This window comes from Zonotrichia albicollis, chromosome 14, assembly GCF_047830755.1.
Source record: "Zonotrichia albicollis isolate bZonAlb1 chromosome 14, bZonAlb1.hap1, whole genome shotgun sequence".
Classification (NCBI taxonomy): Eukaryota; Metazoa; Chordata; class Aves; order Passeriformes; family Passerellidae; genus Zonotrichia; species Zonotrichia albicollis.
Genome location: NC_133832.1, coordinates 4259453 through 4277698, shown reverse-complemented (window position 1 = coordinate 4277698; position 18246 = coordinate 4259453). Strand labels below are relative to the sequence as shown.

Below are 18246 nucleotides of genomic sequence, written 5' to 3'. Positions count from 1 at the left end.
CTCTCAGCTGGTCACTGCTGCCCAAAAAGGAGGAGGACAAAAGCCCCTCTGTCCTCTCCAGAGCATCACCTGATTCCAGCACGAGATCCACGTGGCAGAGTGGTCAGAGTTTGGAGCTGATGCCCAGGCACTGGAAAAGTTTTAGAAGTTTTCTGGGGTTTTAGAAGCTGGGACTTACTGCAAAGTCAGTCTGGAGCATGGATGTGAAAAAAGCCAATCACTTGGGTTTTTAAAATTTTAAAAGTTTAATAGTAATAAAATGGTTATAAAAATAGTAATACAATTAGAGTAATAATAATTTAGGCAATTTAAATTAGGATAATATGAGACAATAGAAACAAAGAGTTATGGACAGTCCAGGTACCTCTTTCTGGGCAGCACAAGCCCAAAAACGGACCCATGTTAACAGAGGATTAACCCTTAAAAACAACAGCCTGTTGCATATTCATACACCTCATCCATGATGCATAAATTCCATTCAAACACAGGATTCTGTCTGGTCAGTGTCAGTTTCTTCCTCTGAATCCTGACTGCGCCTTCGAGGCGGGAAGAAGTTCATTTCTTCTGATAATGGTGCAATAAATTCTTTTTCTCTGAAAGATTCAGGTGTCCTGTGGCTGCTATCTTGGTGCAAGTCCTTTCTTTAAAAAAGTATCCTACATAGCATAGTTTCTATTTTAACATTTTTTTATAACCTAAAACTATATTTAACACACTACTTAAGAGAATTAATGCAGCATAACTTTCTGACATAACACATATAATATTCATTTTAATATTTGCAAAAAGCCAATCATAAAATACACATTTTTCACAATGGATAAACCTGCATCCAGTGAGAACTCAGAGGGTTGTGTAGAGCAAGGCAGAGGAAAAGGATCACGTGGTGAATCTTTCTGGGTAGAGATCTTTGTCCAAATTGAAAACACATCTTCAGCCATGAAAAGTGAGGCAATAAAGCAACATTTGTTGTTAATAGGCTAAAAATAAAAAGAGAGATCAGTCTTCTGTTCAAAAGGAAGGGTTGTTCAATAAGCTTTTTGTCCAGTGTTTTCACAGAACAGTTTCTTCCCAGACAGCCTGATCCTGGAGACAGAAGGGAAATGCATTTTGTGGCACATAGGCTGGGAGGGAGACCAAAACTAGCTATTAATAACCAGGTACATCAGTTAAGCAGAATCACACAGGGATGTTTATTCTTTCCTTCACCAAAAATGAGCAATAATTAAGTGGAACTGGCCAGTGAGCTTGTTCTGCTACTGACCCAGAGGCTGGGGAAGAGGGAACTTGTTATTCTAGTATTCTAGAGGGAACTTGACTGCTATTAGACAAACAAAGGCAGCAAATGGAAACATCCTCCCATTTAGATTTACTAGAAATGTGTAGGAATTGCTGCCACAGCTCAGACTGAGGGGCTGCCTGGGCTGACACCCTGTCTCCACTCTCTCCTGAAAACAGGACAAGTTAAAAATTGTTGTATAAAACAATTAGTTGCACAAATGTGAAACAAAATGGGAACTGGGCAGTTGTTATTCACATCTTCACCCTGCCTGCTCTCCCCTTCAGCACTCCCCAGGCACCAACTATGTGGAACAGGTTTTACAGTGACTTCTGTGAGCCAGAGAGGAGTTTGATAAGAGGATCCATGTTTGATAAGAGAATCCATGTTCACCCCTGAAAGAATTTTCTACCAAGGTTGTTGATGTAGAAACCAAGAAAGAAAGAAGGACAAATAAGAGAAACCTGCAACTGCCTATTCCAATGAGCACTTTGTCTCTGGTGACCAATGAGTAAAATGTAAAGTTATGAGTTTTGTAAGAATGTATGAAAAGCATGCAGGCTATCATAAAACGAGGTTTGAAGCCTTCTGAAAAAAATGGAGCATTGCTTTGTATTGTGACTGTCCCACCTATGACACAATTGGTCTCCCCATGAATCAGAAAGGATTTCAGGAGTGGTTTATGCGATTTAACTCTCTGCTCGTTGCCTCAGTGCAGCAGAATAAAGTGGGATAACACAGGGCAACACATGGGCTCAGTGTCAGTAAATGGCAGATGCTGAGGTACAAATGCTTTGGGGTGGAAGCCAAGGGAGCCATGGCAAGAGAGGGATCCCTGCTGTTGAGAATGGATTAAAGAGAAACACCTGAATGGCTTTTGTATCACTTGTAAGATTTTTTATTTTTAGGTTAAACTACAATAATTCTTTGAGTACAACTGCCAGCAGCTCAGGATTCCTGTGCTGTGCTCTCCTGTACAGAACAGATGCATCCAAACAGAGGATTTCCTCAAAACATGCAGTGGAAATGGGTGGCAGAGCAGAGATGGCAGTGTTTGCATCTATCACTGTTTTTCACTCTTCTGCTGGGAAGATTTCAACCATGCTTCCTCCAGACAGGTTTAGAAAGAGTTCATCCAGCCTGCTTGGAAATGCTGATATCTGAAATGTTAAAGTGTGTGGGTGGGCAAAGCTCTCTCAGCTGCATATTCTGCAAATGAGAATTGAGAAAAGAGACCTTCTTCCCTAAGACTGGAATTAAAACAAACAAACCAAGGAAATAAAAATTGGTGTAATGGGGTCACCACAAAATTGTTTTCCTTTCAGTGTAAATGGTCATGATTATTATTTAATGATGGTAATTGAAGAACTGGTCCCCCCTCAGTATAGGCAGAAGCCCATCTGTTAACTGTGAATCATGCAAATAATGTGGCACCAACCCTTCAGAGAAGGCTTTAACTGTTTTGCAGCTCACATTCCCCACCCTGCACTCAGCTTTGTGGTCTGGCTGGGGGGATTTGGTCACAATCCAGGAATTATCTGTTCATATTTTAAAGATTTCCCTCGTGGGTCCCTTGGCAGGAATGAGTTGGTCAATACCTGGCTCTGTGAGCACTGGGCTCAGACCAAATGCCATCCTGCTAACAGGGATCTCCAGCTTAGGGATGGCTCTGCTCAGGAATTGCTGATCAGTGTTGTGATCAGCACAAGGGCTGCCTGGCAAGCTCAGGGGTGCCTTGGTTTTAACATGCGTGACCTTATCTGAGACCTTCCTGACACACCCTGTGCTGTGAAAAGCACCTTTCAGGGAATCCTGCATTAACCCCACAAGCTGTTCCTGCAGGCAGAGACCTGGGAGAAGCCCTCAGGAGTGCAAGGGCTCTCAGCACACAGCTCTGGTGGGCTGGCAGGGCTCTATGGTGACAAGGTGTCCTCCAGTGCCTCAGGAGTGACCACGGGCTGACACCAAGGGAAACGCTGCCCTCAGCCAGAGCATGGAGCTGGCAGGGGGGAAATGAGCTGGGAATACAAAATACATTTCCAGGCTCCATCCAGAATGCCCAGAGGAATGCAGAGAGCACAAAAGCTGCAGATTTCACTCATTTACACACCTCAGGTGTTGGTTTGATGCTGAGGCCCATGCCAGGCGTCCCCTGGGGCACCAGCCCTACCATGAAGATAGGAAGGAGGAAATTCCATGGGTGACTCAAAAAACCCTGCATTGTCCTCATGGGTGATTGTAGGAGCATCAGGGTAGGATGGAGACAGAGATCTCTGCAGCCAGGGCTGGAACTTGGGGTTTATTGCAAAGGGCCTGGGTGCAGGGCCCTGCTGGGAGCTGCCAGCCACAGCCCAGAGCAGGCCTGAGAGAAGAGAGGGGCAGAGAGAATGGGAGGGTAAGAGAGTAAAAGGGTAAGAGAGTAAAAAGCAAGAGCTAAGAGAGAGAAGTTCCCATTACAATACAATAAATAATCTTCTGTGTTCAATATTCTCATTCTCACTAATCAATCTAGTACAATATACAAACCCTATGGCATTTACATACAGCCTATAAGAATCACTACATTACCATACTGTAAAAATAGGCACTGCTGCAAGAAGTATCCTACTTCAGGAGAAATAATAATAATAATATTCCAGACTGTAGGCTGGAGAACACAAGATCTGTTTATTTTTCAATAAATTTTTGCCAAGACCCACGTGATCCATGTGGGATCTTGATGGAGGGTGGCTGACATGAGCTTGTGGCTTGGATCCTGCTGGAATCTACTTCCCAAATATCTCCTGCTCCAAAGGTGTTCACAGGATCCTGTTCACTGCCAGCTGCCCTACCTGAGCCAGCCCTCACTGACTCATCCTTCTGCAAGAGGTGCTAATGCCATGCTGGGATCATGCAATGCCTTCCCCACAAACTCACTCACAAAAATGAAGCCCAGGGCTGTTCCAGACAGAATTTTGTGCAGAACAATGCAGCCCTTCACTGACAACTGTAAATCAAATTAGAAACGTTCCTAAAAATTAGCAGCGACATCAGACAACACTGAATTTCTTCAGTCATCTGTGGGAGACTAAGTTTCTATAAATAAACTGAAGCATTGCCATGATGAAGTTCCAGACAAAGCCAAATTGTCAAAACAGCCCCAGAGCCTTTCAAAGCAACAAAACTCTTTCAGTCCAAACTCCATGAGCATTTTCAGACTGGAGAAAAGGAGATTGTGTGGGAATGCACAGAGGGAAAGGGTGCTGCTGGAGCAGGGCACACATGACTACTGCATTTGTGTAGCTCTTGGGGGGGAAGGGAACAATAATTTTCCTTTTTCATGAAAAAGAAATGAGACAGAGAGAAGTCAGTACATTTGGCTGGGGCCTAAGCAAGGAACAAGCCTGAGGCAAGTGTCTTTGCTTCCAAGGTTGCCACCCCTTGCACTGTGGGGTTTCTCCTCAAAGCTGCTGGCAGCTGGACCCATTTCACAGGAACCTGAATATTTATCATATTTTAAATTCCATCCTTTAGAGACCCCTGGTTCAAAGCCTACCAGAACATGTCTTTTTTACGTGTTCTACAAGCCTGCTTGTGGTACAGAACAAAACAGATTAGAACAAAAACAGATCCCAGTCTGCCAAGACAAACAGCTACCCCTTGCTTCAGCGTGTCCCCAGTCACTGCAGCTGCACTGGAAGGAAATTTTAAAGACCCAAATTATGCATTTACTGTGTTGATAAGATTTCTGAGTTAGGGTAACACAAGGATCCCTATAGGGACACACAGATTATACTCTCTAACAATCATGCAGAGATCTTGTTTGCTTCTTAAATCCAAATTTCACTCTAAGACTGGTGGGGATTGTTATAAGATGTGCAAAATGACCTGATTAAATCTTGAGACATGGGCCAAATGGTGCACAGGAAAGAGTCCAACAAGCTCCCTGGGGTTTTGCCCCCAAATTCCCAAGGGCTATTTAAAAATATACATTCCCTGGGGTCATATCTCTGAGCAGCTCCAAGCGAGTTTGTACACCTTTATTTTATGTAACACAAATTTGTCGCTGATTGTCCCAAAAATTTACATACTTCTCAACAATTTGGGGATTCAGCAATCATTCAGTCAAGTATTCATCAGCCTCAGCTGGTATAAATTGTGGCAGTATTTAAAATTCATCTGTCATTATTATACCCTGCTACAAAACAAACAAGAAATCCAAGTGCACCCACCCAGCAAGCAGCAGCTTGGTCCTACAAAAGGGAGAGATAATTTATTGCAAAATCAACAAAAAGAAGCTGGATGGCATGGACGGGGAGAGAGCCTTTCATTTCAGCACTGCTCATTAGTATTATATAGCAAGCAAGGATGCAAGGTTTCAACATATCTGTCTCTTCTGGGTCTCATAAATTCAACCAGCAACAGAATTCCTGCTTAAACAGAGCTCTCACTTCTTTCTTCTTAAATACAAGGATGTGTACCAAGGGTTTGGAGGTGGTTTGTTGGTAAAGCAGCAGTTGTAGCAATTCCAGGGGAAAAATACACAATCTTCCTTCTGCTTTACCACTGTACTTTCATTCCTGTGTGCCTAGCAGGGAATGGTGACATAGACTGCAATATTGGGGACAGCACTTGATATTGCAACAAAGGAAATATGAACTAAAGTCAGCAGTCAAAGCTGCCTTTTATGTCTTAGTTTACAGAGTTCATCCCTGCACAGAAGCATGGAGGAATTGGGGTTTCTTTTAAGGGACTATGTTTTATTTATCTAAAGAGTGCTGCATTGTAATAATACACTGTGCTTGTGAGCTCCAGAGACTGAAGAGCCTTTGGAGAGATGGATTTATAATGCATCCCAGGAGGATGAAAGAGCTGTGCAGCTCTGGCTTTCATTACCCTTTGGCCCCTCTGCTCAGGCTGTGGCCATGGGGAACCAGGGAGGGAAAGCTATTCTAGGAGACAGCTTGGAGATTAAATGTCTCTATTTTGTCACACAGAAAGCTGCAGAGAGAGAGAATTAACAGGTCTTTCCAAAACCCCTGTGCAGGACCTACTTTTCAGAGGGGAAGCTTGTTTCCAGTGCCCCAAACACGGGCCATGAGCAACAACCTAGGAAATTCCACAAGCCCAGAGGCCAGAGTGGGGCTGTGGGTCAAGTCCACCCCATGAAGGTGCCTCCAGCCCTTGCTGAGGCACAGGGACATGGGCACACTAAATACAGCTGCACACAGCTGCCCAAGCTGCTCAGAGGTGCAAACTGCATCTCATGTGCTGGTGACACCCTGGGGACAGCTGCAGTCTGTTGCAACTCAATACATCCCTTTGGATACCCAGAGTTGCTAAGAACCTTGTCAGGGAGCTCAGAGACCCTGTCACACAGCCCAGAGCACCTGGGGATTTGATTTTGACCCTTGGAGGAAGTTGCCAACTTTGTATGAGGACATGAAAGTCACACAGGTTTGAATGGTGTAATAACAAAATTATGACAGGGTGAAAATGTAGATTTTCGGATTCTTGGTATGGGGGTTATGGGGACAAGATGGAGAAATCTGTGTGTGTCCAGCCTTCCTTCTTCTTCTTCTTGTTCTCCATTTTCTGCAGTGATGTTGGCACTTTGGGATTGGTTTAGAGTAGAAGTGCACTGTCAAACATAGGTGATAGGAATTGGGAATTAAGTGTAAATATGTTATACATAGTTTGTAGTATAAAAGGACAACACCGCCTCGGGGGCGGTCAGAGTGCCTGTGGCTGCCCTGCTGAGCAGACCTCACCCACAGAAAATTTTATAGATAAGAATTAATAAACAACCTCAAGACCGAAAAGTGAAGAGTCCAGACTCATTCTTCGGTTGCCGGACTGAAACAAAGACATCCTGCACGTCTCAGGGCAGCAATTATCAACAGCAACCCGAGAGCAGTGCATCCCAGACTGGCATCTGTCACAAAACATCCCCACTCTGTCAGCCCGGGAGGGTGAGGAAATGCAGGTTGGGAGGTGTGGCAGTGAGAGAGATCCACGTGCTTTGGGTTCTCCCTCAGGCCGGGCTCCTCCTGCCTCATTTCTGTGTCTGTAAATTTGTGCTTCACACATTCATAAATCAGCAAAAAAAATCTCTGCCCACAACACTGCAGGGTTGGGATTATGCTTATTCTTGCAGTTCCAAACTACTCAGGGGAGGCAGGACCTGTCAACTCAGCACAGCCCTTCCCAAAGCACCGACCAGCAGGCACGGGGACAAAAATGCACCAATATCTGCACGGCCAAAGAGCAACGCTTGGGGACTGTCCTGAGGGCTGGAAGGGGACAGGTGTCCGTGCTCCACACAGGATGCATCGAACAGGGTCTCCTCCCCCTGCAGGGTCGAAGAATGTGGTGTTAAGGTTACGGTCTGTGAGGACTGGAAGGGACAGAAGTAGGGTACTGCGGTAATTAGGACTGATCAGGCGAATAGGGGGGTTAGGAACCCTCACCAGGAGGCACAAAACAAAGAAAAAAACCCCAAATTTTGAACTTCCCTAGAAAACGAGAGGAACCCTAAGCTGCTCTCCAGGGCGATGTCTCACTCAACCAGCGGGCAGCGCAGCCTTGCAAGCACGAAAGGGTTAAAACGAGAGAGAAGGAGTTAAAGCGAGGGAGAAAGAGTTTAAGCGAGAGAGAAGGAGTTAAACCGAGCGAGAAAGAGTTAAAGCGAGCCTCGCTCAAACTTTGCAGCGAGCTGAGCTCAGAGCGTCCCTCCCTTCGCTCGGAGCCGGAGCTCGGCTCATCCCCTCCTGGTGCTGCCGAGGGAGGGAGGAAGGCAGGGAGGCTCTGCCTGCATCCATCCCACAGAGCAGCTCAGCCACAGCAGCTCCCCGGCCCTTGCCCTGCCCCTGCAGGGACCCAGGGGTGCTCTCCATCATCAGCTGTGCCCTCCATCCATCAGCGGTGCCCATCATCAGCGGTGCCCTCCATCCATCAGCAGTGCCACCCTGCCCTGGTGGCATCCCAGGGTCGGGATTTCAGTGCCATCCCTGCCTCGGAGATCCACAGCAGAGGAGGAGAAGTGCACTGGGCTGGAGGGCACGGTCCTGGCTCCAGGACAGCAGAGCCTTCTGCACAGATCCCACCGAGGAGATGCTCCAGGGGACACCAACAGCAGCGAGCTCATGGTGTGGAGCAGGGGCTCTGGAACCTCATCCCAGCCCTGCTGCCAGCTCTGAAAGGTAATTGTGCTTTATTCTCTTCTCTCCCTGTGCACCAGCATGGCCAGAACCCTCCCAGGTGTTCAGCATGAGAACAAAATATCTCCTCTGCCACTAAAAGAGGAGACACAATCACCCCCCTACCTCTCTTCTCTCCCCGAGGGAGAAAATGCAAGCCATGGATGGAATTGATAGTTTTGATGGGTTTTTTGTGTTTATCAGTGCTGATATTTTTTCTGTAAGGGTGACCTGAACAGAGCACACCTGGTGCTGTGTGTTCGACCCCAAACCACCCTGTACTCGCCAGCCAGCTGGGTGCACTTGAAGAAGCTACACAAGGAATTGTTCTATTTTGTCCCACTTACCTGTTTGTAAGTTTGGGGACTGTCCTGAGGGCTGGAAGGGAGGAGAGGCCAAGGGGAGCTCAGGAAAGTTGCCTGCACTTTCAGAGGTGCTGTGCTGACAAGTGGTGCTCACACTGAGCACGGGAGTAGAAGGAAGCAGGTGGGCAAGACAAAAACATTTACTGCAGCTGCAGGGTCAATTTGTACCACCTGTGTGCACTGTTTGGGGAAAATCTTTCTTTCTGCTCCTCTGTGACCTCCAAAGGTGCAGAGCAGAGCAATGCAGGCTTCATAAATGCTCCCCAGGGCTGAAGCTCCCCACACCCTGAGAGCTGCAGTGGGAGGCTGCTAATGTCAGTGCCCATGAAGTTTTGGCTGATGAATTTCCTGGCTCAGAGACACACTGTGGGGAAAAAAACCTTCTCCTGTTGTGTATGAAGGCTTCTATTTTCATTGCAGATTTTTATTAAATGAAATGTGTTGGGTTTGGGTCTGGGTTTTTTTAAATTCCTGATTAAAAAAAGCCACAAACTGATAAAAAAACCTCCAAGCGTCTGCTTGGAATCAGTCTGCACCCACTGAGCACCAGTGATCAGTCAGAATTGGAGCATTGTTCAGCCAGAGAATGACTGAATCTTGGAAACTGAGATCACAGGGAATGCTCCTGTGTCCATGAACTTGAGAGCTCCTCATGGTCACCAGTGAGGTTCTGCCTCCTCTAATCTGAGTCATACACAGCTTTACACACAGAATTATTGTCTACCACTTGTTTTCACATCATGTTGGTCTCTACAGTCATTCAGCTTCTCTTCCTTAGAGGGAAGTGTACAAAATCTGAATCTAATTGTATCCAAAGAGATGTGCTCAATGGGATAATTGGTAGATTGAAAAGCAAAAAATCTTTGGGGTTGCCTGGAGCTATTGAATTATTTCTGGCTCATTTCTGGAGAAGATGCAGTTAATGTTGCAGCTTTCAATAGTCTGAATAGTTGATTGCTCCTGACAAATCTATAGTTGAGCCTAAAAAAAACCCCAAACAGTGCCAACTCCCCATTTCTAATACTTCTTACTATTAATCTGCTCTTTTTTTCAATAAATACCCAGCTGAGCTTTACTAGTTCAGCATCTTGGTTTGTAGTTAATTATTGAACTTCAGACTAATGTCCTTAGCATTCTGCAGTCTAATTTTATGAAGGATATAAAGCAATTAGGCTGTCTGCTCGTTAAGGGGAGAAGCCAGCTCTGGCTTTTTCTCTCAGTAGCAGAGCAGATGGGATGGGCAAAGACATGGCTCTGTGCTTTAACTCACACAAGTGTCAGATTCCAGGCTGGTTGCACTTCATTATCAGCAGAGAAATCACATTGTAAGAACAGAATTTAATACAGTTACCTTCACACCCTCTATTCCCCACCTGCTGTGTAACATGAGAATATTCTTCACGGGAGAAGAATTTCCATTTATAGATTCCAAGTGTGAAAATCACAGTTATTGCCCTGTAATTGAGAGCAGAACAGCCTGGCTGCCCTGCCCAAACCTCTGCACCAGCACCAAGCCCTCTGCCAGAGTAACTACAGGTTAATACAGAAAATAAATACAGAAAATACAGCTCCAGAAGGGCTGGGTCAGCCCCTGCAAGAACACTGAGCTCAAATGCTTTGGTACTGAAGGAGGAGCTGGGAGGCAAAGTGTACCCAAGCCCCCATGTCCCTTCTCCAAAACTCAGCAAATCAGATATTTCCTCATCCCATGAGCCAAAGCAGGTATTTCTTGCTTGTAGTGAAAGTTTGAGTCCCTGGAAAGTCAAAATATTTTGCAGCAATTTGACATTTAGGTGAATTGTGTCAGAGCTTTTATCATATTGACCTAATGTTTCATTTATTCTGATTATCATAGCGTACTACCATGTTAATATTACTCTATTTTATGATGTTAATATTACTCTATTTACACCTTGTGTAGGTTTATAGGCAGTGGACATTATAAATTATTGCATCAGTTTGTTCAGTGCTTCCATTTTTATTTCAGCTAAAACCAAAATTTTGGTCTTATCAGAGCAGACATAATGCTTTTGAATGCACCATTTACAGTGAAATTTCAGAATTTTCATTTCTGTTTCCAGCTGGAAGAACTGAAACAGCAAAAATGTTAAAATTCCCCCAATTTCTAGTAAATTGTACTGCCAGGAGAGGGAAGTGTCACATCCTGCAGCAGGGGGACAGGTAGGGCTCTGGACCGCTGCCAGGTGCATCCAGCCACAGAAAAAGAGGGTGCTGATAGACAATAAATGAGACACATGGTGAAAAACACTGATTGGATTCATATCGCCCCTTCCTCTCTGACATCTGATTGCATAGCTTGTGCAATAATGTATTACCCTTATATGTATTACCCTTAATAATGTGTTACCAGAGAGGATATCAACCATTAGATTTGCACTGTGTTTTTCTAAAGTTAAGTACTCAGTGCTTCTCCTCATCTCAGAGTGTCTCCCAGGAGCATTACAGGGGTTTTCTTATCTATTTGCTCTAAAGATACCACATCCAGGTGAGGCTATTTTGGTACCTGGTGTCATTTCTCTCTCTCACACTTTTTTCCCTTTAGAAATCTGACTTTTTGACCGTTCCTAATGAGAAACTCAGAACTCCCGACTCCTTAAGCCCTGAATTAGGAGAGAAGAGATCCTCCCAGACGTTTGGCAAAGCAAAAAACAACCTTCCCCAGCTCACCCAAGGATAAACCACCTGCTGTGGGAGAGAGAAGCTGGCAGAAAGCTGATTGCTCAGTCTGTCTGGAGAAACAACACTTGCAAAGACCAAAGCTGTGCCAACCTTCGCAGCTCAGCTTGAGACAAGAACCAAAGCTTTTCACCATCCAAAGGAGGTGACCTACCAAGAGGAGGCCCAAAGTATTTATAGGATGAAATAAAAGCCAGAAGGAAGTGTAAAGCACAAGTGTGATGCTCGTTGTCATTATGACAGCAAGGTGCAAAATGGTCTGCACAGGCCTGTCCCTCGGCTGTGTGAGCAGCAGCCTCAACACCGAGGGGATGGAGCAGCTCCTGCTGAAGCCATCCTGCCATCTGTGCTGAGTTTCCTCTCCTGACCTCCTCTGTGAGCCTGGTGAGGGGAGACAGGAGTTCTGAAGGTAAATACAGAAAATGGACCAAAGCTGACAGAGAGCAATGACTGAGATTTATTTCAAGTTCCGCGGGAACCTGACTGGCCGTGTCCACCTTCCAACCCTGGCTACTGAAGTAGACACAACAGCAGACAAATATTCTGGCCTCTATGTGTACGTGGGGCTGTTCCTAACCCTGCTGGCTCTCCTCCTGATCCTGCTCTTCTCCATGCTCCTGCGCCTCAAGCACGTTGTGTCCCCCATCACCTCCCCAGAGAGCACTGAGAACGTGCAGCACTTCACGGACGTGGAAATGCACAGCAGGATCCCCACCACGTAGGGAGCCCACAGCAAAGAGGGCTCCGTGCTTGGGAAAGGTGGTTTTTGTTCAGCAAAGGTGGTGGAAAGAAGCTCCGGGTGCCTGCTGAGCCCCACAGGTTCTTGCAAAGCCTCAGCAGCATCTGGAGGGTGTCGCTGGTACCACGGGCAGCATGTGTGCAACATCTTCCATAAAATGGACATCACAGAAACCTGCTGCTGTCAGGGGTGGCTCACACCCCTCTAAAAACCTTGCAGAAAATGGGAAAAGCCACAATAATGACAGCCAAAAGCCCAGAGAAACATAGCAGAATGTGTCCTGGAGCCTGTGTTTGCTGACCTCTCTCTGAATCAAGAAAGCTGAAGTGGTGTAAGTGGGAAGAACCCACAGGGCACACAGAAATTGTGGGTGGCTTGAAAATTCTCAGGCATTTGTCCCATTCAAGAAGGAAAACATTAAATTGTTCTCTTTCACTTAAATGGCAATTAAACAATGGATCTTCACAAATATAGAAATCTTTCATCATCTGCTGGAACTACGTCTTTCTGACATCAGAACCCATTTAGTGAATAGTTGCACACCAGATATCAAAAAGAGAGAGAACTTTAAAGAGGAAAGAGAATAAAGCCAAAATTGAAGCAAGGTTTAAAACAAAAAGAAGCAGCAGCAGCAGCAGGAAATGAGATTAAAAAACTTATAAGACACTCTACCTCTTCCTTAGTCCTTCTTTATATTAACTGAGCAGAACACAAACATTTTATGCTCCCATGCTTTTAGGCTCCTCAGTATCATTCAGTCATTAAAATGCAGTGTAAGTTTTGGGAGCCCAATGGACATTGCTCTCCTAACAGACTCCACTTCATAATAACATGTTCTCTCATGTCCATATTGGGTTTTCTTCCTCAAAAGACAGATGAGTTCTTCCAAAGATTTTTCGTTTGTTTTCCTCCAAAGAAAGCTGAGGAGATGCCCAGGCCTGGCACTGCAATAAGGAATAGTGGGAACAGCTTTGGACACAGACTAACAGGGAACACGCAGATGGAAAATAAACTCACTGAACACTGAAAGATACGACTGGATTCAAATATCCTGATGGAATCTCACGGGGGAAAGAAATGTTTATTTGGATTTAAGGAACAACAATCTGACCCAGTCCTATGAGTGACGTACAGAGGTAGCCTTTGCTGCTGTGCATGGAAAAGATGGAACCAAATATGGCAAAGCACTCCTGGGACAGCCACTGCCTCTCACAGAAAGACCTTCAGTGAATTGTTTCAGCCACATCTCTAAAGGGCAGGTATTTTACACAGCATATCCACTTTATTACAGTCTAACTCTGGCACAGCAATAAAGTCCCCTGGATGTTTTCCACACATATCTACATTCTTATTTGCCAATTCTCCTCTCTCCAAGGGCTTGGACAGTGTAAAGTCCTCACACAAACCCAGTGCAAAATTAGAGAAGACGCACAGTGGACCTGTGATAGTAGCATGAAATTTTTCTTCAAATGCTCTGTGTACAACAGGTTTTTTGCTTACCTTTGAAGGTCTGGGTGAGCTGTTTGGGCTGCGAATATCTGGGCTTTTACAGATGGTTGGGGGGAAGCAGAATGACAGGTAAAATCCCCCCTGGATACACTGGATCCGTGGGCAGGACTAGTGCAACTTCTCACTGATGTATTGAGTACAAAACCATCTAAACATTGCTTCCTTATACTGAATAGTTCCTTTTACTTCATTAATCCCTGTGAGTCACAGAAACCCAGAATGGTTTGGGTTAGAAAGGACCTTAAAGATCACCTTGTTCCACCCCCTGCCATGGGCAGGGACTCCTTCCACCATCCCAGGCTGCTCCAAGCCCCCATGTCCAGCGTGGCTTGGGACAGTGAACCAGAACAGTGATTGTGTGAGGGAATACACAAAATATTCACTCTCAGCAGTGTCTCTCCATGCCATGCTTGGCTGTGATTCCCTGGAAAAATGGCAGGATGCAGGTTAGCCTCTATGGGGACAACACCAGGCAGGATCACACAGTATCTGAAGATTGGCTCCTCGACTCTCAGTACTGCACAAGAGCCAAATTTTTGTGTGATGATCAGGATATTAATCCAACTAAGACAGATGGCTACTGAGTTAGACAATGACATTTAAAATTAACAAAAATCCATGCTGCTCAAATTGGTTTGGTATGTGTCATTCATTGAGCCATCATGAGGCAGCTCAGCCCAGGCTCAGCTTATGACTTACCGTGGAAAACTTCTCCATTCAAAAGCTACCACTTACCTAGACCCTGTTCTAACTTACTAAATCAGCAACTCAACCATATTAGCTTCCCAGCACAGCTATCTGCAGAAAAGCCTTGTATCCAAGAGTCTGCAGGACAGACTCAGCTTTTATTGATATAAAATATCAGACCTGCTGATGGAAAATTACAGTATCAAATTCTGAGTGCTCTGACCTCAGCCCAAATGGCCCCTGAGGTACAGGTCAGGACTGAGCTTCTTTCCATCACACTAAGGAATGTTAATTCAGAAGAGTCCCACAACACTTTAAAACTTATTCAGTATCCTTTAAATAAATGAGTAATCTCTTTATATATCAGATGGTATCTTTGGGCAGACTGGGTATTTTTATAGAGTACTCTTATGGAAGGCTGCCCTATCTTCTCACAGGAAAATGACAAGTTTTCCTTTCCAAAGCTTGATTTCACATAAAGTCTCTGTGTCCCACTTGACACATCTACAGTGGCACCCAGGGTGCCTCATTTGTCTGTAAAATGCCAGTATATTTTAAAACTTTTCCCACTGAGAAACAGAAGAATGCCTTTCCCCTCTTTTCATTATCATTTGCAGCGTCCCAGACCTGAGGGATGTGTCTGGGAAGAGAGAATGTTTGGATGTGCTGGTCTGTGCTTGGTGAGTGGCCTCTAGTGGAGTTTGGCATCCTTTGGCCTTCCAAAGTGGTTATTGGAACTTTTGCACAGTTTTGGAGCATCTTTTGGAACTTTTGCTGCATCTTGGAGCACTGCAGGTCTCACAGCCATACCCTTCCCCTCCTGCAGGCTGTTCCCTTCCCACTTGTCCATGTGCTATAGAAAATGGGATTTTTTTTACAAAAATAAAGAGGCACAATGCTACCAATGCTGAGTCACTGACTGCTCTGTACGTTCCCACCTGTGGGTCTGGAGGACCTGCTCACAAAAAGGCTCAGGTGGTGCCACTATTCCAAACCAACTGGGCAAGAAAACCCTCCACCGCTCTGTGTGAGTATTACTTGAATCAACACAGTTTGCCCCCACCCTTACTCCCATCAGACACTGGGAATAAATCGAGTATTGAGTAAATTCCTCACCTCCTCCACGCCCTGCCTGCGGGGGAGCACAGCCACCTGTTGTTGGGAAGGAGCAGAAAACACACCCGAGCATCACCACCAGTGCTCCCAAATCTCGCAGGGTTCTTAGCCAGGGAGCTGTCAGGAGCAGGGTGTGACTCCCCAAACCACACAGCATTAATCATTGAGTAATCTCACCCACGTGGTTTCCATCCACAAGCAGGAATTTTCTGTATTAACAGACCCTTAAGGGTGCATATGTAGAATCTGTTCCTTCCCTATGTCAGAATAAACATAAATATTTTCATACCCTGTTGTATTTGCAGGGTCCCCTGTGGCAGGGAGGAATGATGAATCTGACTCCATGTTCTCAGAAGGCTAATTTATTATTTTATGATACTATATTATATTAAAGAATACTATACTAAACTGTACTAAAGAATACAGAAAGGATACTTACTGAATGTTAAAAAGATAATAATGAAAACTCATGACTCTTTCCAGAATTTTGCCAAATGAGTCAAAACAACTCACACCAGAAACCAAAAAATCAATCCCCTGTGAATAAACAATCTCCAAACACATTCTAAAGGAGCAAAACACAGGAGAAGCAAATGAGATAAGAATTGTTTTCCTTTTTCTCTGAGGCTTCCCAGCTTCCCAGGAGAAATATCCTGGGCAAAGGGATTTTTCCAGAGAATGTGAATGCCACAATACCCTCTTAGAGCTGCAGAGAAAAACTTGATTTTGCAAACAACATGACTCAGCAGAGGTTCAACCCTGATCCTTGATCCTTCCCAAAGGATCTTTTTGGATTTCACTTGAAAAAGAAATTTTAAATGTTCAAAACCCCAAAATTTTGTGAAGTCACCCAGCATTAATGGAAACTTAGATGTATAATTTATCCTCACTAGGAATTTATATTTCCTTACATATTATTACCCTGCAGTCACTGATGAGGTGGCTGCTGAGGAGGGAAGCACAGACAGACAGCTCCAGCTTTAGAGCAGGCTGGAGAGCAGGACACATGCAGACAACTCCTCTGCTGGTCGGTAATGCCACAAATCTGCTTTGCCACAGGTTAGGCAGCAAGGGAAGTGAAATTGTGGAATGGCTGCACTTTTTTCCAAAGAAATGCATCTTTGTATTGTCTCTACACATTAGCTTAATTCTGGTATGGAAAGAAAGTTGGTTCAGTTTATTCATGTGCCTGCAAAAAATGGAAAATGGCATTCATGACTACAATTCAGATGCAGATATATCTGGAAAGGGGAAATCCCAAACAGTGTTTTGTTGGTGCATGAGCTGTAGACTCAAATGTTGACATTTCAGTAGAAAAATAAAGCTGGAGATGGTGAAGTCTGCTTGATCTTTGCAGTGGGCTCAAAAAAAGGCTACACAGAATGTTAAGAAAAAAAGAGAAATACTTGTGGATCAGGGAAGGTATTTTCAGTTATGGTTCCTGACACAGATTTCACATTTGTTCAAAAAAAGGAACTGCATGTTATGCATTCCATCTGCCAAAACCTTACCCCATTCTGCCCTCTCAGATCTTCACTTTCCTCAGGCTTTTCCAGAAGGTTGTGAAGTTCCAACAAGGGTAAGAGCAGTCTGCAACTCCTGGTGTTCACTCATTCATGTGGGGACACAGATATCAAAATAAAGCCTAAAAAACCCACAGTGATCATTTGGTTTCTTGTACACTTGCTCTCCAGAATGTGATATATGAACATTCCCTCCTCAGCCCTTTCATTATCAAGAATAGTTAAACTGTCATCTAAATTGACTGATGTTAAGAGTGGAAAAATAAACTGGATTTGAATTTTGATGGATTAGATTTTTCAAAGGTACTTAGAATTTCTTCAGCTGAAGGCAAAAAGAATTTGCCCAGCTGTAGTCAAAGCTAAGTTGTGAAAGCAGATCTGGCTGCAAGAGGGAAAGGTCTGTGCAACTCATATGTAATTAATAAATAACCCACTCCTTATACTCCCACCTGCATTTCATGGCTATGTAAACTTGTCAAACAAATGATGAATAATTCAAAATACCTTCTCCTCCCTCCCTTCTCCTCTAGATTTATTAACCCATTTTCAAAGTATAATATGATCAAGCTAATAGCCACAGACTTCCTAAGCTGACTCTCTCTGCATTAATTCTCTCTGCATGGCCATAGTCCCACAGTACCAACTAATAAAAATCAATTACAAAACAACAAAAGGCACCTGAAAGCCAAATGAGAACTCAGCAACATTCTTTGATGCTTGAAGTCTGTTCTTCTCTGCAAGTAATAAATTTATCTTATTTAACGTGGGCTGTTGTCCTGAAGCCAGTTCCTCTATAAGTCCTCAAACACTTAGCTAGTGGATGAAGTTTATTTATGCAGTTTTGTTAAAAACAAAAACAACAAAACCCAAAAACCCAAACAAAAACAACCAAACCACATCAAAACAAAACAAACAAAAAACAAACCCACACAAAACCAAAACTAAACAAAAAATTAAACCAAGAGAAATCTAAACCACATCCTACCAACAGTGCTGAAGGATCAAGGAGGGCCTGTCTGGGATATTTCTGTGTGATATTTTGCTCACACGTGTGAGCAAACAACAGGCAGAGAAGCTCTTCCTTGCAGTGCCGGGTTGATTTGGAAGCAAACTGGCCCTGGGCTGCCCTTTGAGCTGTGTGGGCAAGCAAGTT

The 18246-nt window shown here is 44.4% G+C and overlaps 1 protein-coding gene across 1 annotated transcript; it reads left to right on the top strand.

Moving 5' to 3' along the window:
* Positions 1-7951: 7951 nt before the first annotated feature.
* Positions 7952-15359, top strand: SERTM2 (serine rich and transmembrane domain containing 2). Its single transcript, XM_026791921.2, has 2 exons — positions 7952-8460; positions 11386-15359. Exon 2 carries the CDS (start codon positions 11966-11968, stop codon positions 12239-12241), a length of 276 nt encoding a protein of 91 aa, XP_026647722.1. The 5' UTR covers positions 7952-8460; positions 11386-11965; the 3' UTR covers positions 12242-15359.
* The last annotated feature ends 2887 nt before the right edge of the window (positions 15360-18246 follow it).